General features: G+C 46.7%; 1 protein-coding gene across 5 annotated transcripts in view; it reads right to left on the reverse strand.

Annotated features, from left to right (window-relative positions):
- Positions 1-23690, reverse strand: part of ZMYM2 (zinc finger MYM-type containing 2) — a 2192903-nt gene that overhangs the window by 1535956 nt on the left and 633257 nt on the right. For all 5 annotated transcript variants that reach the window (XM_069640238.1, XM_069640242.1, XM_069640239.1 and 2 more), the window contains one exon: positions 16243-16358. In XM_069640238.1, coding sequence (XP_069496339.1) covers positions 16243-16358 — 116 coding nt within the window. The remainder of the gene's footprint in view (positions 1-16242; positions 16359-23690) is intronic.

A 23690-nucleotide genomic window follows, 5' to 3' on the forward strand; every position in this document is an offset into this window, starting at 1 on the left:
CGCGTTGGCAGATTGTTTCCCTTTAGCTTTTCTGAAAGCTCCCTGCAGTTCCTCTGGGATCCGTTAGCTCAGATCCTCCATTTCATCCCATTGTGACTTGTTTTATCTGGCCATGAGGGCCAAGCATTGGCAATCCTTGCGCTATTGGCTGCTGTGGTTGCTGCTTGCCTGTCAAAGGCATGTATGCGCCTGCTTTCCTTGTGTGGCGGGTGTCCAGTGACCTTGCTCTTTTACAGGGAGTAGCCACTATTAAGGAATATGGGATTAATTTCCTCCTGGTGTATATGGGATCAAAGGCAGGCGGTTTATATTTTTTCTCCATTCTTAGATTCCCTGTCTTAGTGGTGACTGTTTTTAGGAATTATGGATTTTTACAAAATGAATGACGTTCATCTTTTAACTACAGTTGTGGCTAACTGAGGGAATTTAAGAAGTAAAATCTAAGTTTCATAAAAGAACACGAATTTTTCCTGAGGCTGAACTTAGATGTCTATATTGGTTCTTTCAAGCCTCTTTGAATTAGTGGAAAGTTGACATGTTGAAGGATTTTTTAAGTGGCTAATAGCCATTTCGTTTTGTCTCTGCTAATCAGCTGGACCCAGCACATTGGCTCGTCCATCAGCGTGAAGTTTGAGAAAATGTGTTTCAAGTAATGAGCTCTTGTCCATTGGTTTCCTGGGCACTGGAGCAGTAGATGTCGGATTCCTTTTCTGAGGTTGTGTTACAAAACCGGCATAGACTAGTAGCTGAAAGGCCTTGGCTTGTCAAGATTTCGTTAGTTGGAAGCAGGTTTAACCTGACTAAGCAGAAAATCACAACCCTGTCTACTTGGAAATTTCTTAATGTAAGTCTGCAATTCGTTACGTTTTCTGACATTTACTTGGCAGATGGTTTTTCAATTTTTTTCTTGCTGCTGCTTCTAGTATCCATTTCCACTCCAAATCCTTTCGTTTTTTAAAAATTTTCACAGGGTTGTGCAACAGCAGCTCTTCGTCACATTCAATTAACTTAAGTACCACGTTGTTTCTCATTTTCCATGCAGTAAGTGATTTGCGGTTTTCTTTCTCCATTTCTTCATTTATTAAGTTGTAAATTGAAGGTGAAGCAGACATCTGGCATTTTCTATAGAGCATCAGTATAGCATGTCTGATCGTGCCTTGAAATGATAACCAGCTTAGTTTGCGGCATTGACGCCACCGGAGTCGAATTAGGTAGGCCAAGAACTTTTCTCCAAAAAAGGGCTTCAAGTTTTGGCCAGATGGTCAGGGGGATGTTTGGCATTCCTTTCGCCCCAAACGTTAGTGATGGCACCACTTTGATTTTGTAGAATTCCAGCACTGGCACCATAGAGTAGCGGTCAAACTTCTTGTCTATGGCCTTTCCTTGTGTCGCCAATTGCTTCACTTTTGCCCTTAGTGCCTCTTGCATCGATGCATCATTCTTTAACTGTCCAGTATGACCCCCAGGTATTTAAAGTCTTGACATTTTTCAATTTGGTTCCCGTCTATGGCTAGACAAATGTTCTCTTTTTTTCTCCTTGTTGTCTCCAGCGTCATAAACGTAGTTTTTTTTTCATTGATTTTCAAGTTATTTGCCAGGATGTATTGGACTAAGTTATTGAGTTGACGTTGTAGGCCAATTGGCGTATGATCTAATCAAATCAAGTCGTCTGTATACAATAGACGGGTAATCGATGTTTTGCTCATATGTTTTGCTCATCTTAGGAGGGAATGCTCTTACTTCTGTGTCTGAATCCTTTAGATCTCCTATAAAAGCCAAGAAAAGGGCTGGGGCCAGATGGCAACCTTGCTTTACTCCTCCAAGTTGCAATCTCTGATGATAAAACCCCATACTGGTCTAAGCGTACTCTCATATTGGTGTCTGTGTATAGAGCCTTGATGATGTCGAGGAGTCCCGGCGGGCAATTCCAAGCTGTTAGTTTAGACCATAGGCGGGATCTGTCCACTCTGTCGAAAACCTGAGTTAAGTCTATGAAGGCTAAGAATATACGTGGTTCCCCTTCCAGTACTTAATTTTTTAGTAAGATGTTTGCTGCTGTACCCAAGTTCTTCTTGAAGCCAATCTGCAGAAAGTCATTGCATGGCGCGTGTTTGGCCCATTCTTTGAATTTGTCTAGTAATAGAGAACCGTAGACTTTCCCCTATTATATCCATCAGCGCTATCAGGCGGTAGTTTGCTGGATCGTTTTTATTGCCCTTCTTAAAAAAAATCGGAACCACTGTTGCGGTTTTCCATGATGGAGGAACAGATTTAAGTTCAGTGCATCTCCGAAAGAATTTGCTGAGCAACGTTGCCCATTCATTAGGGCAGGTTTTTAGGTCCACGTTTGTTACCCCATCCGGGCTTGGGGCTCTCGAGGGCTTTAGTTGTTTGATCCATTCTAAAATTTCCACTGTACCGTCTAGATTCATCCATGCCTGCGACTCTGAACTTGTAGGTATAGTCAGAATATTTGTCTGGCTTTCAAAAAGTTTAGTGAAGTACAATCTCCAAGATTGTTCGCCGATGCTGTTAGTCAGGAGGCAGGAGTAGTTGATTTTATAAGCGTCCAAACAAAAATCTCTAGCTTTATGTACACTTATGGTCTTTAAGATGTTTTCTGCATCATGCTGGTAGAGGTTAAGACGGTATCCTCTTACCCAAATTTTGTATTGTTTTGTTGCTGCTGCGGTCTCAAAAATTGCTTCCACCGTGCCTAAGGTTCTTGCTCTTCTTTTGGTTTTTCTCAGTTCACGTCTCTTGTCTGCTAAAGTTTTATCGTAAACATGTCTCGGTTGTGTAACAGGCCGATTGCTCCTAGACGACACTTCCTTATAAACTGTTAGGAACGGCACATAGTCAATTTGTTTTAAATGGACAAGTTGAATCATTGCGGTGTATCTGGAGTCCATGTCTCTAATTGCTTTTGATGACAGTCTTAATCGACTACCTTGCGTGTTGACTTCCAACTGTGTTTGCATCTGTTAGGGAGAATTCTCTGTTTAGGCTGAATTTCCTAACCTAGTGAGTCCCCCAGCAGCTTTGCTGGATTTCTGGGGTTTATTTTTTTCTCCTGCCAAGAGTGAGACTTTTACCCTCACTCTTGGACATGATTTGAGTGTATTCCTTTGACTCTAGATGTGTTTAATGGGCTTTGGGGTCTTTTACTCCATAGGGCTTCATGTGTTTTTGTGATGTGTGTTACACAGCACCTTCAGTGCAGTAACACAGGGGTGTCATAGTGACCCCCAAGTATAGACTCCATACCCTGGGACGGACTACTGTCTCCCAGGGCATGTAAAGTCAACATTGACTTTACTAGTCTTGAATTCTGAACAGAACCAGTACAAACCATCATATTGTGGACGTACTGGCCGGGGCAATTCGATTGCCCCAGGGTCTGTTAGTCGAGGGGGCACGTCTCCGTCCCCCCTGATTGAGTTTTGGCTGGTGGCAGTGGATACTACTTTTTATATTCAACCGCGAATATTTCTCTATGGGATTTTCCCATTGTTCGAGGCTACTATCTTTATTTATTTATTTAATTACGATAGCCTCGAACATACCACCAGTTTATTTATTTATTATTAATTCTCCGGTTGGTATTTTTTTGCCAAAACTCGGTTCGAAAATGGCGTTTGTGTTCTCTTCTGTGACTCCAACCCAAGTCGAGCCCTTTGTTCCACTTTTTTGGCGGGCTTCTCCACAGAAGCCCTCCAAAGTGGTGCCACTCTGTCTGGGGTACTTAGGAGGGGTGGAGGGTGATTTAGGCACCCTGGACTGAGTTGCCTAGGCAACTCAAGTCGCACTCCGTCCCGATTGGCCCGAGTGGTGAGCCGGCCGGCTCACCACTTCGCATGTTTGAGTGACAGCTAGGCTGAGTGAATGGGGGTTTTCTGGATAAAAGCAGGACTTTGGGGACTGGAACTTCAGAAGTCGCCACAGGACCCAAGAATCCGACAAGGGAGAAGCTGAGCCGACCTGCTACGACACCACCGGTGGAGCTCTGCTGAACCGTCTCACCACTTTTCCCAACGACGGAGGAGATCTCCCGCCGGAGAGTCTTCTTCCTTTGACTGGTGGGGATAACCAGTTTCACTGTCTTTTCGCCTTCCCGACGCATCTCGTGGCCTCCTTGCCTGTGCCAAGCACCCCGGCAACCACAATACCACGTTTTACCACAACCGCAAAATAAAGGGTAGTACCTTTAACTGGAAAACTCTGCGGCTGGTTTTTTCCCTGGCAGTGCAACGACCTTCATCTTTCCTCCAAGTCGAGATCTTCTCTTCCTCTGGACGACGCCGAGACTTGCACCCATTGCCAGGAACAACTGCCACCGCTGGAGCCCTTGCCACCGACTGTACGGGGTAGATTTAGCACCCGGCTTTGGAACCTGCGTTAGCCTGGGACACCCTGGCTAAACTTTTCTGAGCCTTTCTAAACTCTTTTCGAACTCTCTGCAAGACTTTCAAAGCCTAGTGTAACTGTGATCTTGGGCGCATTTGTGCTCTGCTCTCTCTAAGAGTGGGCCCAGCCTATGGACTTTGGGCTCACCAGTGACTTTTGCCCTTCTGCCTTGCTAAAAGTGTTCCTAAATCTTAAGAGTGGTGTATCTTCATATATTCTGCCTCCCCCCGCTTTTTCATGAACTTATTGGAGTGCCATCTATAGTTAAGCACTCACCTCTGTCTGGAAATAAGTGGTGTTAACTAAGACTTGTCTGATAAGGAATAAGGGTTGTATATATCATAATGGTAACTGTGTTTAGAGTGTTTTACAATAAGAGTGCTGGAGTGTTTCAAATAGTGTGTTTTTAAATAAATAATTATATACTTTGATACCAAAGCTCTGGTCAGGGTTTGCTTGTGCTATTGTGTCCGAGTGCCTATTGTGTATACTTTGCATATTGCCTAACTCTTCTTGAGGGAAGTGTGACTGCTCAGCCACAGCTACCAGGTAAATCTGGGTGGTACAGACTGCTACCAAGTGGGTTTACTGCTAACACCTGTAGTCCTAAATCTTTTGCAGTGTTCCCAAAGGGAACTGCACAGGTTTCTGCCTAACAGCATCTTAGAGGCAAGAGGAGCAGAGGTGCTCCATGACATTGACAGCAGGTTGTGGTCACTCGCATTCGTTCTTGTGACCTGAAAAGATTTTGTGACTTGTAATAGAGATTTTGAGACAAAAATGTGATCTATGGTAGCCTTCGAGTTCTCACTCCCAAGTAGGATATCGATTTATATCGGGGAAAACCTTGTGTAAATTGTGCAGATTTCTTAACTTCATCAGTTTCATCCTTATTGAGCCTCTATGTTCAGCTGCTGATAGATTGCAGGAAGGGTAAAAAGTGTTGATTTGCGAGGTGCATATCGCGTTTATGTCTCCACATAGTAAAAAGTATGATGCCAGGTGAACTGCCAAGGCCTCGTCAATTGCTTCTTCTAGGGTTTCCAAGTAATTTAAATTGTCCATGGCGGCCGGGTTCCAATATGTGTTCGCTATTATTAGCGTTGATTAGTGGCTGATGTCCTTCAGGTCGTCTTGGTTTATCCAATCTGCCTTTAGCATCAGGAGTGCTCGATTGCTGACTAGCATTATTTTAGATATATTCCTCAACCTTTTCTACTAGCTGATCAACAAACACGATGAGGGACGACCTAGAGTGCCCTTTCTTGCTGGTGCCAAATAAGCTTTTATCCCTCCAAAGTGGGTTGCTGCTTTACCCAGGTCTCCTGTAAACAAAAGAGGTTGTGGCCATCTAGTTTAAAATCCACTGGCGTTTGGAGATGAGTGTGGCCTCTTGTGTTCCATGAGCATAATCTTATTGGTTTTTGAAGGCTCTTCGGGTCATTGATGACCTCACTGGTGTGTTCATTGAAAGTAAATTGCTATTTATTACGTTGTGTTGTTAAGACTTTCGGCAGCCAAGACCACGAAACGTTGAGGCGGCGTCTCTGTCACTGAGGTGAGATGTTATTTCTTGTTGTGGGTCTCTGGTCGGGTTCACTGATATTTCTAGGTGTGGAGTAAACACACTGATGCTTACATTTAGCAAGTTTGGGGGGCCAACCTGCAAAAGTTCTAATAAGGCAGGTACGGGAGACAATGATCTCGATGTAGATAGGGTTATCACCATCCCTTTCAGCTTAACGGGTGTTTAAAGCACAGCAAGCATTCCTGATGTGCAGGAGTATTCTTGCTGTGGCGTGATCATAGTTGCTCGCGTCCTCGAGCTCCTCAAACAGTGACCCTCCTCCTCATCCGCAGTCATGACTGCAGGACTGTCACTCGTCGTCCGCTCCGCGGTTGATAAGTCTTTATGCCGCCTTGGGCTGGATCCACCCACTGTGCGAAGCTAGTGGAAAGACTGTACTGCAGGCACCTGAGGTTCTAGCAAGGAGCAGGACTGCCACTTGTCCTCTTTTAGTTGAGGCTAATAGAGTAATGCATTGCAAAAGGTGCTTCATTTCCTCTAAGAAGCCTTCATCCGAGTCCTCATTAAGTATCCCAAAGCGCTGAATTTCTCCAACAATTACATCACTGTATTGAAATGTTCTTAGTAGGGAGGAAAGACATCTGTGAGTCTTCCTCGTCTGAGGATTGCATAACAACCGTCGGGCTACACATAGTCGTCTGGCACTATGTCTGAATCTGTATCATCGGTGTCCTCTTGTTAATCATGGACACAGTATGTGTTATCTTGGGAACTAAGCTGCCTGTGTAGTTAAGTCTTCTTTGATGGCCTTTCTCCCTGGGGCGGTATAGCCTGCCTCTTTCTACTCCTTACATGATATTACATAAAGGAGCCCTTCTTGGATAGTTTCCCTAAAGTCCTTCATGGATCTCTACTTCAAAGATCGTCGAAATCCAATAATGCAAGGTCTGTTTTTTGGTCATGAAAACATCAACACCCACACTAGCCCTTCCTCATCCTCCTGATTCAAAAGGTGTGTACAAACTCCTTCCACTGCATTGTTGTGAAAGGTGCTGTAATCCTCTCACTATAAACCAGTTTGGTGGGTTACCTGTGTGCTGTTCAAGACAAGATTTGCTTGGAGGTTCCCTTTCCCTTTTGTGTTGTATTTTATTTCGTTATCCAGGTTGAGGTCTACGGGGCTCAATGCCTGTAGGATAGAAATGTTCCTGTATTTTGGTTTTGAGGCTGACTCCTCAACCCTCTTATCTTGACGTTTGTTTTGCAGCCTCTCAAATACCACTGGAGTCTCCATGACTTGTTTCGACAAGCTGTTAGTTCGGGAATGGCTGAGGCCTTTCTTGCAGGTGCTTCTTTGTTTGGCTGGTAAGTGTCTGCTCCGGCCCCTGTGCGTCAAACCCTGACCTCAAGTTACAAACATTTTGCTTTGGACACGCCCTGCGCCAACTTTGACAGCATGGCCTATTTTGCCCATAGTTTCAGCCTGCATTTCCCCCCCCCCCCCCCCCCCCCCAAGTATCATGCTTTTGAATTTTTGACATGCCCGACTGTGGGCATGTCGAATTTAGAATTGCACTGTGGGCACAATTTTAAACTGTGTATTCTCCTTTAGGGTATCACTGTTTCGATACTGCTTTAATATATGGAAGGGGGAGGGTAATAGGCATTCTATAAGAGCGCTAACAGCACAAATATATATATCCCCACCCACTCTCCCTGCTGTATGCATCAACGCTGTAGATGTATTTTGGTATCATTCATTGAAGAATCGGCAAACAATTTGCGATCTCGCGTTGATCAGCAACAAAATGTTCCATCAATTTCAAAGTTGCTGCCAACGATCTAAGGACATCGACGCACGAAGGATTGTGCATCCCTGTGCACGTAGAATAGGGATGGCATCACAAAAAGGTCCCCGTCGACAACCAGGTTTTTCAAATTCGAAAACATTTAATAACAGAAACACTAAGGACTCGGTCAGGATTTCCGTAAAGTAAAATGTCCATTGTTCTGTGTCCAAACCCATTTCCGTCCCTTATACTTATCCACCTAAAGAAAACTGGATGTTTCAATGCATCCAGAAGGAGGTCTCTCTGGATGCTGACTCCCAAAGTGCAGTCCCTCTGCAAAGGTGGTCTATAGTTCAATGTTCAAATCAACACAAAGAAACCCAGCTCCACACTCGGCTCCTGTTCTTTCTCCCATAAACATAAATTCCTCACAATCTTCTGGCGGAGTCCTCCTCCCCAGCCGTGGCACAAAATAATCCTTATCAGTTGTTTGTCAGGACTGGTTCACTAATCTGCCAGTTCACACCGTAGACTTTCCAAATGGTGTTCCAAGTCTAGTTCACTGGCCTGCCAGACTTGATGTTCACAGCTTTTAATTTCTCTTGTAACCAAATGGGTCTTTGACCCATATCCATTCCACTGATGTGACTCGCCGATTTCCATCTCGGTACTAGACCCCATTCCTCTGCCTTAACGAGATCCCGGTTCTCACTTCACTTATTGTTCATTTGGACAGACCAGGTATACTCTCCTGCCAGGAACCATCCCTCATATTAGAATGAATGCCTTATCTCTTTGCACCTCTTGGTATGGACTTATCTGTTTCACCAAGGTGGCATATATCTGTATGCTTCTTTCATCCCCTTGTAATCTTCTGGGTGCTTTTATGTGGCTTACAAAGTTTGCATCAACTGGTATCAGACTCATTCACCCCCTTGTGCTCTTTGGGATGCTTTCATGTAATTTATAAAGTTTGTATTAATTTGTATGGGATCCTTTTCGCCTCCTGTGTTCTTCAGGATGCTTTCACGATGCTTCTGAACTCTTTTAGCTCCCTTAATGCTCTGCTACCAGCCCAGCCCTTTCCCTACCTTAGGGTAGTCTCAGCCTGGTCTCGGGTCCCTTCTACAGATGGAGCAGAGCTTCTTCTGTGGTGCTGTACTCCTTCCCGCAGCTGCAGACTCTCCTGCACGCCTTCAGCTGCCGGCGCCGGATCTCCTTCCGCTTTTGCTGGTCAGGCTTACTACTTCTATGCCCCCATCTTGGCAAGACCTCCTGGATTCTTGCGACCGTACACGTCTCGGCGTCCAGCCTTCGGATCTTCCGCATCAGTGCGAGCATCTCGTTCCCTGCTCCTCCAGGGCTGGCTTGACAAGACAGTAAATCCTTCTTCCCTTTTTATGATCAGGGTTCCCATCGGATGTACCGCGTGCGTTGGTTCCGCGGTGGGCGTTCTCCAATTTTTGCTCCAACTCCCTCTTCCTCGCCTCAGTCCCATCATGGACAGCCTCTACTTTACTGCAATACCTAGCGGTGTGGGGAGGGACCTGAACATGGTTTAAGGAGGATGGTGATGCCAAGGGGCCAATGGATACCGCGTTTTGCTAGGGAAATTGTCACCAATCCCAAGGAGGATTTCCCTCCACATGAGATCCACCCGCTGAGCATCACCCCGAAGAGGACAAGCTAGTAGCGGCCTCACCTCTGTGGCATAATGGAAAGGGGGCCTGCCCCCATAGACGATGTGACAATCTCCTGGGATTTATCACAAATATATATATCATACAATACTCAACGTAATGGTATTTCTGGTGCTTGTATCTGCTTAGATTCACAGGCTGTGCATATAATCTGACAACGCAGAGTATTGCATCTTTTTTCAAAGATCGAAATGGGACGTTGACCGTGTCCGTTACAGTATCCCTAAAATGACGTGCAGTGTACCCAAGATCCCTCAGGCGTCGAGGTGACCCTGGTTGCTTTTTGTGTGCCACGAAGGGAGCCTCAAGAGAATGTGAGAGCGAGTACAGAAGAAAAGAAGGCGCCTGCTATATCAATGGAGTGCATAGCCCAGGCCGCCCAACGTTTAGTACGCCGGTCCTTCAATGTTTTCAGTTGAAATAATTTACATGTTTTGCAGTGTTTCTCTGAGAGATCGCTAGGGAGGCAATGAATTTAAACACGGTGCATGTCCTTCCAGGGATATTTACAGTTGTAGGATAGGCAAAATTTAAATGGAGCGTTTTCAAATTATTATTATAAAAGGCAGCACAACGATAAATGGAAAGTGGAAAAAGAGGAAAAGACATTCTCTGTGTGCAAGAGTAATAGGCCACCCCAACACTCCCTATTGTAACAGGCAGGGACCTGGTGTCGGCCGAAAGCAGCGGTCGCCGACAGGAGATTATCTCCTATTGAAGGTTCGTAACTGGTGCTGTCTGTCGAAAGCAGCTGAAGAACAGTCTGAACCAATACGCAAGTGGAGGGAGGCTTGAATGGCTAATATAATTTTACAACTTTTTATAATAAATGGAGCTAGCCAGGAAACACTGCAAATAGCGACAGACTATGATGTCAGTAAAAAAAAACAATCCCCTTTGCTCTCCCCTTCCCCACCTCCCAAACTGGACTTTTTTGGACATTTTTGTTTTAAAATAAAAAATGTATTAAGAAAGCAAAAAATAACGCAATTAATTGGTCTACTGACAGTCATTTCCCCCTAGAAAAAAAGTCCAAACCTGCACAGAGCATAGCTAAAACTGCTGAACAAAAACGGACCAGATACGAAACAACTTGCTTTTTCTGTGAGGGATTCTAAGGATATTCTGCCCAGTAGTAGTAAAAATATTGGACACAAATTATAGCTATATATATGTGTCCCACAAAGCATCAGAAAGGCTTTTCAGAAATGAAAAAGCCGCCTTTTCTTTGCTCAATGCCGAGAGAGAACCGCGGTTATAACTGCTATAACTAGGGTTAACCAGAAATGTTGGGGGGAATGTGAGGGGACTAGTGTTAGGCAGAATCCAGTGCAGTTCCCTTAGGGAGCACTACACCAGATTAAGACTACAGGTGAGAGCAATAAATCCCCTTTGATATCAGTCTGTACAACAAGGATTTAGTTGGTAGCTGTGGCTGAGCAGTCAGACTTATCTCAAGAGGGAGATGAGCAGTATTCGGGGTTTACACAATAGGCCCACTAGGCTATGGAACAAAGAAACACTGACCAAAGCTTTGCATTTGAAAAGTAGATATATATTTATTTCATACACTTCTAATAAAACACATGTATCACAGTCATCAAGCAAGTTAAGTCAACTGAAAAATATACACACTACCAAGTTGAATTGTACGCCAAGTGAATCAGAGTAAAAACTGAGCAAAACGGCACAGTGACAACTACACACAAGAGATCCTCCACCAATTCCTCACAAGGGAGGGAAAGCACAAGTTATATAGAAACAACTTCTAACACACCCTAGCAACACTTCCCATCAGTTTGTGAACCAGTTTAAGCAAGGTAGTGCATCAGTATAAGTAATACTTAAATGAAAACTGAGCAAAACGGCATTTCACAAGTTTTAGAAAGGGGCAGAAAAGGGTAGTTCGAAGAAGTAGGTGCACCAACACAGTTCTCAGTGAGTATCTGTCATGATCTCTGCTTCCAAAAGGTCAGGGTTTTCCCAACTCCCTTGGAAGCAGATCCATAACCCAGGTTCCGAGTGCCAACCAGTCCCAATTGGGACCTTTTGGACCCAGGCCTGGCGCCAGTGGCACCAGGCTCATAAATATGCCCAGTCCCAGCGCTGGAAGCGCCGGGCTCATAATGCTTGGGTGGACTTACCTGCAGCAGACCATGCTGCTTACTTGCCTGCCAGTTGAGCCTCTGATCCTCTTCTGTTTGGAACTACTTTTCCTGTTGGGTGGGGCAGGAGCCACTCCCTAGGTTCAGAACACTGGAACTCTTCCGGAAAGCAGGAACTCTTTTCTTACCTAGGCGTGGCTGTGGAAGGAGACACCTAAGCACTACAGGAGGCTATTTAAACCACACCCGATGGATGAATCTTGCTTTGCGTTATCTGCATCCTCTGCAGCAGAACGCTCATCATGTCTTCTGCATCTGATCCTGGGCCTAAGGAAAAAGGCTTACCATCCTGAATCCAGTCTTCAGCAACACCTATAAAGACAAGAAAGAACAGGTTAGCATTACAGTATTCAGTGACAGCTCTTCACTTACCTGGTCCATCGGCTGTCACCAACGCCTCGCGCTGCATTCCGGCATCTGAAAGACAAAGGCTTACCTACTCTTCGTGCGCTCCGGAGGTCTTCGCACTGCATTCCGGCATCTGAAAGACAAAAGCTTACCAGCTCTTCGCACGCTCCGGAGGCCTTCGGCGCTGCATCCCGCATCTGAAAGACAAAACAAGGTGCGTTTAAAGACATTGGATAACTTTAATACTCACGTGCCATTACTCCTTTCCACATCTAACCCAGTGGGTATTCCGGCACCCTGCAGCCGCTCCGAACTTGTACCTGCAAAATAAAAAGACAGTTAGAGCGCATCGTGAAGCAGGCAACAAGCGCTTACTTACGTGCTTCCAGGCGCTTCCATTCATCACACGGGCTCCATCTTCAACTCACTTCAGCCCGTCATCCGCCATCGCCGGAACCCTGCAAAAACAAGAGACATCATTACTAAAGACTTTAAAGACATTAGAATTACTCGAAACTTACCGTTCGTGCAGTGAAACGGACAGCAGTCCTCTGAAGTCAAGAGGCCTGCTCCCCTTATCCAGTGAAGAAACTGGTTACAGCACCCTGCCCCGAGGCAGATGGAGAGCACGGCGTTCACTTACCTAAGACATCTTACCCTTCGAGTCAGACATACAGTGCACAGAGGTCCAGCCCAAAGAGCCAGCCGTGTGTTACACATCACCTTTGAAGATACGGTATACGCCCAGTCAAGACCGGCGCCTCTACGGGAATCAGGTGAGCGTTACAGTATCAATCTAAGCAGATCTAACAAATGTGACCAGAGTCAGTAGGCCTGTGCCAGAGTCAGTGGTACGGGGCAAGGGTCCAGGAGCAAAATGTTATTGTAGCTGCAGTCAAGTCTTTGGTTAACGAATTTGAAAAGGTGGTTGAAGAAGCTGAAAAGACAATGTTAAGATAGAGCGGCGGCCAAGTCAACAGGTAGGTAAAGCATCTAAAACACTTAGTGCTACCGCGAAGAAAGGGCGGCCTGGCTGAACAATGTACCTTTAAATGAAGAAGTGGCTCCTGTGGTGGCGGTTGTTCCTGGTAGTTCCTGCAGTTCGGGTGATTCAGCAGAGGAAGAGAGGCTCTCATCGTGGGGGAAGGTTCGAGTTACTGCACTACCCAGGGAAGAAACCAGCCACGGTGCTGCCTGACAAATAAAAGGTACGCTCCTTTAAATTGTGGTCCGGGTGGACTGGTGCCTGGCTATCCGGCCTCCACGTACAGGGTACGGGAGATTCGACCAAGACAGATCCGGGAATGCGATTGGCAAACTGGTTGGCCCCACCAGCCCAAGGGAAGAAGGCTCTTGCAGGTGAAGATCTTCTCTCGTCGTGTGGAGAAAAGTGGTGAGACGCTGCGGCAGGGCTTCACCGGTGGTTCAGTCGTTGCAGATGTCTTCGGCTTCTCTCCTCTTCAGCTTCTTTGTTCCAGTGGCGACGTCTTGCTCTTCCAGTCCTCAAGACCCTGCTTTTATGCAAAAAGATCCCCATTCATACAGCATAGCTGTCACTCACAGTGGAGTGGTTATCTTGGCGGGAGACCCTCCAGCCTATCAGGATAGAGTGCAACATGGGTTGCTGAGGCAACCCTGTCCAGGGGTCCTACTCCCCCCTCCCACACAATGGACACACCCCAGACTCAGTGGTGCCGAAAGGAGGGCTTTTTGGTGGAAGCCCACCAAACGGATGAACAAAGGATCCCCGACCTGGGTTAGGAGTTTAGAGAAAGAAGTTATATTATAGTTCTGGCAAATAATGCCTACCGGAGTAAAGTTAATATAAAAATAAACCAGCGGTATGTTAGAGGCCGTCAGAAAAAGTGGTAGCCTCGAACAATGGGAAAATCCCATAAGGAAATATTTGCGGTCGAATATTTATGGTAGTAACCACTGCCACCAGCCAGAAACTTTTGAGAGAGGGACTGTACCGTACCCTCTCGAAAGTGAACCTAAGGGAAAAACTATTAACCCTTTCCAGTAAATCCATAGTAAGATGGGTTGTACTGGTTAAGTTCTTAAAAATTGACTAGTAAAGTAAATTGGGACTTTACATGCCCTGGGAGACAGTAGCCAGTCCCAGGGTATGGAGTCTAGGTTTGGGGGTCGCTACGACACCCCTGTGTCACTGCACTGAGGGTGCTGGGTAACATGTGAATAAAGATGGTTCCTATGGGGGTGAGAAAATCCCATAGACATTAAACACAAAAACAGCCTAGAACACACATAGCAAAAATGCCTAAGAGTGGGAAAAAGAGTCTCAATCTTAGCAGGTAAAAACAAACCGCTCAAATCCAGCAAAGCTGCTGGGGAACTCTATAGGTAAGGGAAATTAGCCATGAAATGAGAATTCTCCCAAACAACTAGGGAGGGAAAAAACTGAAATGGAGCGAGGGGAGCATGGCACAGGGAGGTGGGCAACTGTTAAGTGCCTGGGAGGGCAGGGAAGAGTTTGGGATTTTTCCCTCTTTTGACGGTTATTAGTGTGCATTTACAGCTAACTGCGGTTATCTGTAGTACATTGATAACCGTGGTTATGGGGAAAAAGTTCTCAAAATAAAAAAAATTGAAAAATGAGATCAAAATAAAAATATTGGAAATTTCACAGCGACAATCAGGTGGGTGGTAATGGGCGTGGCCGAAGGATATGGATACTGGGTTACTTTAAGGAACCGAATGGTGCAATATGGAAGGTGCCCACAGCCGAAGGCCATGGCTAGTGGGCCCCAACAAAACCTAGTGAGCAACATGTCAAGGGGCCACGGCCAAAGGCTGGGGCAAATGGTTGTGGGCAAAGGCCATGGCTAGTGAATGGGAAAGAAAAGTAGTGTTTCAAAAGATAGGCCCTGGTTTGTGGGCACGAAAGACATGTATAGTTGGGAACATGTACAGTGGACATGGCACTTAGTGGACAACATGTCAAGGCGAAAGGCTGTGGCCACTAGCTATGGGCGGAAGCCTTGGCTAGTGAGCGGAAAAGGCCATGGCTAGTGTTTTAAAAAAGATACAGTGGGCACGGCCGAAGGCTGTGCTCACTGGCCAGGGCTGAAGGCACTGGCTAGAGGAACCAGAGACATGTATGGTGGCCATGGCCAAATCCTGGGGCCATCTAGTGTGTCCAAAAGAAAGATACTGGGGCAACATGTAAAGTGAACACGGCGGAAGGCCATGTCTAGTAGCCCATACATAAAACTATGGTATAACAAAACCCTTGAAATTTAGTGAATGTGAGAAGTCATGAGAAGGTGAACTTGGTGCGTTCTCGTTGATGTCCCCTATAATGCCACTTTGTATGTCAGTGTGACTCCTTTCTCGTATAATATGTATGTGGTAATGAGCTTCGCAACAGGAACGTGCGGAGTTAAGCTGGTCATGACTTCCCTTATCCACTGAATTTCAAGGTTTATTTTGTTGTGTTAAATCTATCTGCTCAACCAAACTACACTAAGGTTTTTTTCAGTGAAAAACACGCAGGGTGCAAAATTTTAACTTGTCATTGGCTAGTGATAATTGACACTTCGAGAGTAAAAAAATGGTTTTCTGTGTTTTTTGTATAGAATTAAATGGAAAGTGACTTTAGGACTTACTCTAAAACACCCAGGAAAATTCACCAAATTTGGCATACAACTGATTGTCTCTGGCCCACAAAACATATTCCCCTAATTTAGTCCTGCACAGTAGGGCTAGAGGGACAGGGAAATTAAAAATATGCCGTGAAATTAAAAATATTCTTCAAAATGCACTCTACAAGGTGAAGGGCTGCTGTACACGTGCACTAGGTACAGAGGGACAAAACAAAATCCACAGCATTCCACAAAACACAAAAACTTTAGTCAGAAAACACACCTATTCAATCATTGACAGTAGGCGCGGAGGCACAACAAACAAAATCTTGAAGATTAACAAAAACATCCACCAACACAAACATGTACACACCCCTATACTGGCATAGGAAAAACAAAATTATCACAAACATATTTTTACACTATGAAATACAAATCAATGAGGCTGGATGGGATCAAATTCTGTGTTTGGCAGGTTAGAGTCAGGCATCAATTTGAGCTCGAACAAAAGGTTTACATAAAAAAATTGTGAAAGTACTGTACAAAACTCAACATGACCATTCATTCACATATCAAGATAAAACATTTAAAATAGAAAAATCTCAACACAACTTAATGCTGGGAAAACTAATCTGCAAGCTCTTTCATCATTAAGTCATAAAATATGAAGAAAAATTATTATGTGACAAAAAGGCAAACCTGAAATTTTGTTACGCAACTGGAACTACAAAAGTTGTACACTTTTCCATCTGGCATTGTTGCTTGAAATTGAGGTAAAGAGTTTCGTTTACAAAAGTGACAATTTATTCCCAAACCTAAAACAAATACATGAAGACAAAAATGTGCTACTTTAGAAGACTTCGATTACATTATGAAGAATGATTTTGCAGTGTTGACATTATGTAGAATAATTAGCAATTGATTTAATGCTACGATTTAAACCTCACAAAAACAAGTCTAGCCATGTTAACAAAGGAGCATAACACCATAGAGCCTGAGTGGTACAGTGAGTAAAGATATTAAATGAGTACTTATGAATGTGTGGTAGAAAAGTGTATTGCCTGTACACCACGCACAATCATACAGATGTGTTGCCACATGGGAATTTTATGAGAAACGATAAATGCCAGTGTTTCTATGACAGTTACTTTTAAAGCGTCACTGGCAATGCAGTAATACTGCAAACCTTTACTTTTCTTCCTTGATAATTTGTTTGTGCCCAATTTCTGACCTGAAATACATAGTTCACAGGCTGTGTCTCTTGACAAATTATGTCTCTATCAACAAATTTGAGGATGCCCCAAGTAAGAAAAGGTTTACTTACCTCTAACAGCTTCTTTTATGTTCAGATTCTTGGCAATGACCAATTCAGAGTTGTCCAGGAGTTTTTCAAAGTGCATCGACTTGAGTTTGGGGTTTTCTGCATTGGACTCTACCCCGTAGACAGTCTCCAATTGTAGAATCTAGCTCATGCATTCTGCTGGTTTCTAAGGCACTGTGTTACAATGGTAATTTCATTCCTTAGGACATGGAAAGCACCAAGAGAGGCTTATCCATTAATTAAAAATGCATTACACTGACACTACTTGTGAATGATCAAAATTCTGATCCTCGCATATTTGAGGTGAGTTGTCAAAATGGCATTTTGTTCCCATGTTAAATTTTGTCTGCCATACTTGTGGAAAAACCTTTTTTTTTTAAAACTTATTATTTTCATCATAATAAACAGAAACAAAAAAACAAGGAAAAGAGAAAAAGGTTCAAAACAACATCAAACTGCACACACCCCCCTGCCCAACCGTTGCCATAGCGCCAATGGTCTTTCCCGCCCAGTTGTTTCCCTATCAATCTTTTAACCTTAGATGTCCAACAGCTTGACTCTCTGAGGGCACCATTGCTCCCTGAATTCCCCTTTCAAGTAGGCCAATGTCTCTCCCCAGTCCGCCGAGAAGTTCTCCAACTTATTATTGGCTGCATAAAATGCCCATTCCATCGAAACTATATCCCACATTTTCCTTAACCACTCTTGCTATGTCGGGATTGTGGCGCTCTTCCACCTCTGGGCGATGAGGGCTCTCGCAGCCAACGTGAAAATAACTTTTGCCTTGGTTCTGCCTCTCCTCTCTGCCCCCCAGCCCTCTCTTTCCCATTAAAATCTCACGTGGGTCCTGACTGGCACACCCCCCCCCCCCCCCCCAGCGTCTGGGAGAGGGCCTGCGCAACATCGCTCCAGAAAGGCCTAATAATGGGACAGTCCCACCATATATGGGTTGCTGAGCCCACTTCCCCACATCCCCTCCAGCACTTCTCCTCGGTTGCCGGGTACATCGCATGTAGGCGAGCCAGAGTATAATGCCAACCATACATTTATTTATACCAAGCCTCCTGCAGCTGGATCGCCCTTGCCACCTTTGGGATCTGGGTCCATAACCTCTCCCAGTCATCTTGTCCCATACTGACCCCCGGCTGCTGTTGCCAACCCCTCATGTACGCCCAAGTGGTTTCCGGGCACGCATACTATAGTTGTCTATGGGTAGTGAGAAACCGTTCAAATTGTGTTAGGTCCCGAGTCGCAGCCTTCTTTACCTCCCCATACATTACCCAGTGCCTAATCTGGAAGTATCGATGTCTCTCCCGCGCTCCCACCCCAAACTCCTGCTTACATTCCTCAAACGTTTTCACCCTTTCACCACTGAACATGTCCCTCAAAGTTCTATAGCCCCCCCCTCTCCCACTCCGGCGTGAAGTCCCCATTATTGAAGATTGGGGTTAATGGGAAGGTCGTAATCCCCCGCTTCTCAACTGCCCTGTCCCAGCTATCCACCAATCCGTTCGTAATCGCACTTAAGTATAGGTGGGACGGTCTCAGTCTACGCGGGAGCCACAGTACTCCCCCCCCCCCCCCCCCCAAGTGGTGCCGAGCTACAGCTCTGTCCATGTTCACCCAATGCTTATGATAGTCCTCCGAAAACCATTCCCCGATTACCCTTAGTTGTGCTGCTTCATGACAGCTGCGAAAGTTGGGGAATGATAAGCCCCTCCTTCCCTTGGAAGCCACTAACAGTCGCCTGGACAGACGCGGCCTCTTACCCTCCCAGGTGAACTCCTTGACCGCCCTATCTAATTTCTTGAAAAAACTTTCCGGGACCGGCAGGGGGGATGGCCTGAAAGAGATATAGTACCCGGGGGAGAACCACCATTTTGAGAACAGCCCCTCTTCCCAGCCAGGGTATTCTTAGAGTGCCCCATTTCCTTAAGTCTTTTTTGATTGTCAATAGTATGGGCTCATAGTTTGCCCCATACCAGCCCGCCAGAGAGGGTGTGATCCTGACTCCCAAAGTAAGGCAGCCCGGAAGGACTCCACTTGAACGGGGAAATTGCCCTTGTCTCGCTCGCCTCTTGCTCCCCTAGGGACAGGTTCATTAGCTCTGACTTCTGGAAGTTGACTCGTGAACCAGAAAGCTCTCCAAATTTAGTCAGTAGGTCTATGCTTGCCCTGATGGAGTCCTTTGGGTTTGTCAGCGTGAGCAACATGTCATCGGCGAAGGTCGCTACTTTATGCTGCCCCCCACCCTCCCAAATGGTCTCCCCTGAATCTCTACCGCCTCACGTATGGCCAGGAGAAGTGGCTCCAAATATATTGCGTAAAGTAACAGGGAGAGGGGGCACCCCTGCTTCGTCCCCCGCTCCAATCTATATGGCTGAGACATCTCCCCATTCACTAGGATACGTGATGTGGGATTTTTATAATTTGCTGTGACCATTTTTATAAACCCCGTTCCCAAGCCCATTTTTTCCATCACCTGGAATAAGAACGACCACTCCACCCGATCAAACGCCTTTTCAGCGTCAAGCGCCAAAAGGATCGCCAGAGTGGTCGTCTTACACGATTTCTCCACCAAATGAGCCACCCTTCTGATATCGGCGGTTTGCCTCCCCACAACAAAACCTGCCTGGTCCTGGTGGATCAAAAAGGGTAGGTGCTTTTCCAGGCGCTTTGCCAAAATTTTGCAGAAAATTGTTGCCTCCGTGTTTATAAGCGATAGGACTGTAGGAAGTACAGATGGGGAGCAGGTGCAAGTGGATCTAGGTCACCTGGCCTAAGCCCCGCCCACCTGGTGCCTTCCTGCCTGCCGCTCTTTTTCACCACTTAGCAAGCCCTGCCCACCTAGTGCCTTACTGCTTCCCGCTCTTTTTCACCTCTTAGCAAGCCCCGGCCACCTGGTGCCTTCCTTCACCATCACCATCACTGTCTTGTGGCCAATGCTGGATTTGACTTGTATGGACATCATTCATTCACGGTGCGTCACTCTTTCTCAACTCTCATGCTGGGCTTCCTTTGCATCGTGTACTCATGGTGACCCTGAATCATGCTGTTCCCCATCTTCATCTTGTATCCTGGCTTGCAACATTATGTGTTACTACTGACTTCTGCAATTCTATTCGCTCTCCACTCTTGCTTCTCCACTCTTTTTGACTGCTTACTCTCTTTTCTCTCCTCCTTTCCCTTTTCCCATCTCCTCCCCTTACTTTCTTCTATGCACTTACACTATCAGAATTGTCCCTGGACCTAATATGATAGCAACCTCGTCTGTTTCCTCCACCCTCCCATTACTGTTTTTTTCCTCCCCATCATCCCTCCAGCACTATCTGAAATGTCGTCAGGCCTGGTATGATAGTCGATTGTTTTGTTCCTCCCCTCCCTTTCTGCACCCCTCTCCCTCACCTTTTGTTTTTCTCCGGCTCTACCAGAAATGTCGTCAGGCCTAGTACGGTAGTCGCCTGTCTGTTTCCATTTCCTCCCCACTCTCCCCCTCCCTTCCTTATCTATGTCTTAGCTCTTGCACTATCTGAAATGTCGTCAGGCCGAGTACAATAGTTAATTTCACATCCTTACTGTTCATGGCCTGTAAGAATGTGGTTGTATTTTCCCTTGTTCCCTCCCTTGAAGCGCTTTGAAACACATTGTGTATAGGCGCTATATAAATAAACAATAATCATATCATTCCTCCGGGTCCTTCCCTACTTTGTGGATAAGGGAAATTTTGGACCCCTCCATCAAGGGGGTAATTCCATCCCCATTGCCAAATGTATTAAACAATTGTGTTGAGTGTGGTACCAAAAGATGAGAGTTTTATAGAAGGAGGCCGGATAGCCATCAGGTCCAGGTACCTTGTTGAGGGGGAGCGTTACTATGGTGGCCCTAACCTCATCCTCTGCAATAGGTCGGCCCAAATCCTCGCCTTCCTCTCTAGATAATCGTGGAAGGGGGAGATTCCCCAGGAACTCTTTCTGCGGCTGCGTATGTGGGCACTGTGAAGAGTACAGCGCTCCATAAAATTCTACCAGCCTCCCCTTTATCTCTTCGGCCCGAGTGAGTCTCTTGCCCCCCTCATCCTTGATGGCTGTTATAACCTTCTGGTCCCTTTGTCCCCTCAGGAGGTGAGCTAGGAGTGAATCTGCCTTATTAGCCTTTGCGCAGAATTTTTGCCTCACCCCGAGCATAGCCTCTTTTGCTTTTTTAGTCCGTAAGATCCACAGCTGGCCTTCCACCAACCTATATTCCCTATAGGTCTTCCTGGTAGGAGTCTCCCATACCCGCGCCCTGGCAACCTCAACCTCATTTTGTAGCTGAGTTTCCAGACCTCTCAGTAACCTATTTTTCTCCGCTTTCATAGCGATGAGTTCCCCCCTCAAAGTTACCTTAAAGGTGTCCCACCTCATACTCCGACTTATTGTTCCTCACAAAGAAGTCCCGGATCCTGCCTCCTATCTCCTCCCGTATTGCTTGGTCCCTCAGGAGTTCCCCCGGGAATTTCCAACTCCACACCCCCGGCCTTCGCCTCCCAAGCCGCATAGTCATTTGCACAACCTTGTGGTCTGCTATACCTAGGGAGCCCACCTCAACAGCCTCCACTCCCCCCATCAGGCTGACAGAGATCCAGATGTAATCAATTTGGGACTGGGTTCTGTGGACATCTGAGAGAAAGGTAAACCCCTCCTTGTCACCCCGTATTGCACGCCATACATCACGTAGCCCGGCCTCCTCCCATCCCGCCTTCAACTGGGAGAAGCCACTGCTCCGCCCCGTTCCCTTTCGTGTCGGGATCAGTCCCCCTTCCTATCCCAAGCGAGATTAAAGTCACCCATCAATGTCACCCATCAATATCACCTGTCCCCTTGCAAAATTCGCTAAGATGCCCAGGATTTTGTGCACAAATTGGTCTTGGCCCGCATTAGGGCCGTACACCGAAGCAATAGTATAGTATGAACCCATTATCTCCCCCCTCACCATAATGTACCTCCCATTACTATCCCTAAGGATATCATGGGGGCTAAAATTAATTCCCCTCCCAAAGGCCAGGGCAACCCCCCCTTTCTTCGTAGGGCCCGATGCAAATAATATCAGTCGGAAGCCCTTTAGGCACAGGTGACCCTGGTCCCGCCTTAATAAATGCATCTCTTAACGCCAGCCCATCCGGCTTTTGAGATTTAGTAAATAGCTCCAACTTTGTTCGTTTTAAGGGGGAGGGGGAGGGGAGTTTAGCCCCCTCACATTATGTGTTAACCACCTGAATGCTGCGCTGAGGTGCAACATGCCAACCGTGCCCCCATGTAGCCCTCACCACACCCCCCCCTTCCCTTCCTGGGGAGGGTGCATATATCCTTCCCCACCTTCTGTCCCTATCATATTCATTCTACCATCCCCAGAAATCCATCCCACTCCATTGGCAACTATGACTTCCCCAAGCCCCCCCCCCCCCCCATTCCCTCCCCTCTCACTTTCCCCACCCTGAACCCCCAACTTCGGGTGAGGCCGCCCCCTCACCCCACCCCCCCCTTGCCCGTCCCCCCCTTCCTATCGGACTCTCCTGCCCTTATTCGTTCCAGGATGTTTTCACCTCCGTGCCTCCAGGCCCCCGTGGAAAGCCCTTGTTCCCACCACCCCCAACACAGCCTCCAACCGAGAGACTATGCTCCAGGCTATCCCGTGTCACCGCCCCCCATTGCTCTCTGACTCCACCAGAGTCCTCCAACCCAGGCCGGCGCAGTGCCGCTCTCCTCCTACCTCCAGGCCCCATCCCCACCGTGGACCACTCCCATGGTCTGCTCCGCACCCCCTATTATCCCCGGGCGGAGAGGCCCTTCCCCCCTGCTGCCCCTCCTCGCTTTCCATGTCTAATCTGATTATACCAGCTGCCTCCTGCAGATTGGTGGCTCGCCTCTGGCTCCCCTCCCACTCAAACACCACCCTGAAGGGGAAGGACCATTTGTAATTTATCCCTTTCCAGACCAGTTCCCTCAGCACCGGACCCATTTGCCTCCTTTTCAACAGCGTGCTAGCTGCCAGGTCCTGAAACAGAGCAATGTCTTTTCCTTTACAAAACACTGGTTCTCTTTGCCTCGCCGCTCTTAGTACTGCTTCCTTTTGGCTATATCGGGCAAAAGCCGCCAACACATCCCGCAGCCTGGTATTCGATCCTCCAGGGAGGCGGCCCACCCTGTGGACACTGTCCAATTCAATCGCCCCCGGGGATTCCTCCCCCAGAAGCCCAGCGAAGCTCCCCTGGATCTCTCCCTTCAGTTGTTGGTCTGTAACGGCCTCCGGCAACGATTTGATCCTAATGTTACCCCTTCGGGATCTGTTCTCCAAATCTCCTATCATTACCTCCAAGTTCCTTGTTGCAATGTCCAACCCATCTATGGCCTCACTGTTCGCTGTTGTTTCCCTTTCGCACTCCTGGAGGCCCCTTTCCAAAAGGTCAGTCCTCTCCCCCAGCTGAGCCGTCTCCTGTCGCAATTCTCCCAAGGCCGTGTTTAAATCGCTCCTCATCAACTGAAATTGTCCTGAAAAGTTTTGGCCAGTGAGTCTCCTCTGAGGTCTTGCCTCGTCATTTGCGTGGATGTCTCCGGGCCTTCCTTATCCCATTCCTTCCTGGGCTGATCGCCCCCTTCCTCACGCTGCTCTCTGCTCTCCATTGCTGGCCAAAGTGAAGTCAAGCTTCCCTTCGGTTCTCTAACAGGAGGAGCGGCTTTCCCTGCCCTTCCCTTGAGCCTGGAAGGCATCTATATTAAGTCGCCCTGGCGGCTCAGCGATTGTGTACACTGGCGGTCAAGGTCTGTAGTGTCTTATCTTTTGCTTGGGG

This window comes from Ambystoma mexicanum, chromosome 7q, assembly GCF_040938575.1.
Source record: "Ambystoma mexicanum isolate Mex_15411 chromosome 7q, UKY_AmexF1_1, whole genome shotgun sequence".
Taxonomy (NCBI): Eukaryota; Metazoa; Chordata; class Amphibia; order Caudata; family Ambystomatidae; genus Ambystoma; species Ambystoma mexicanum.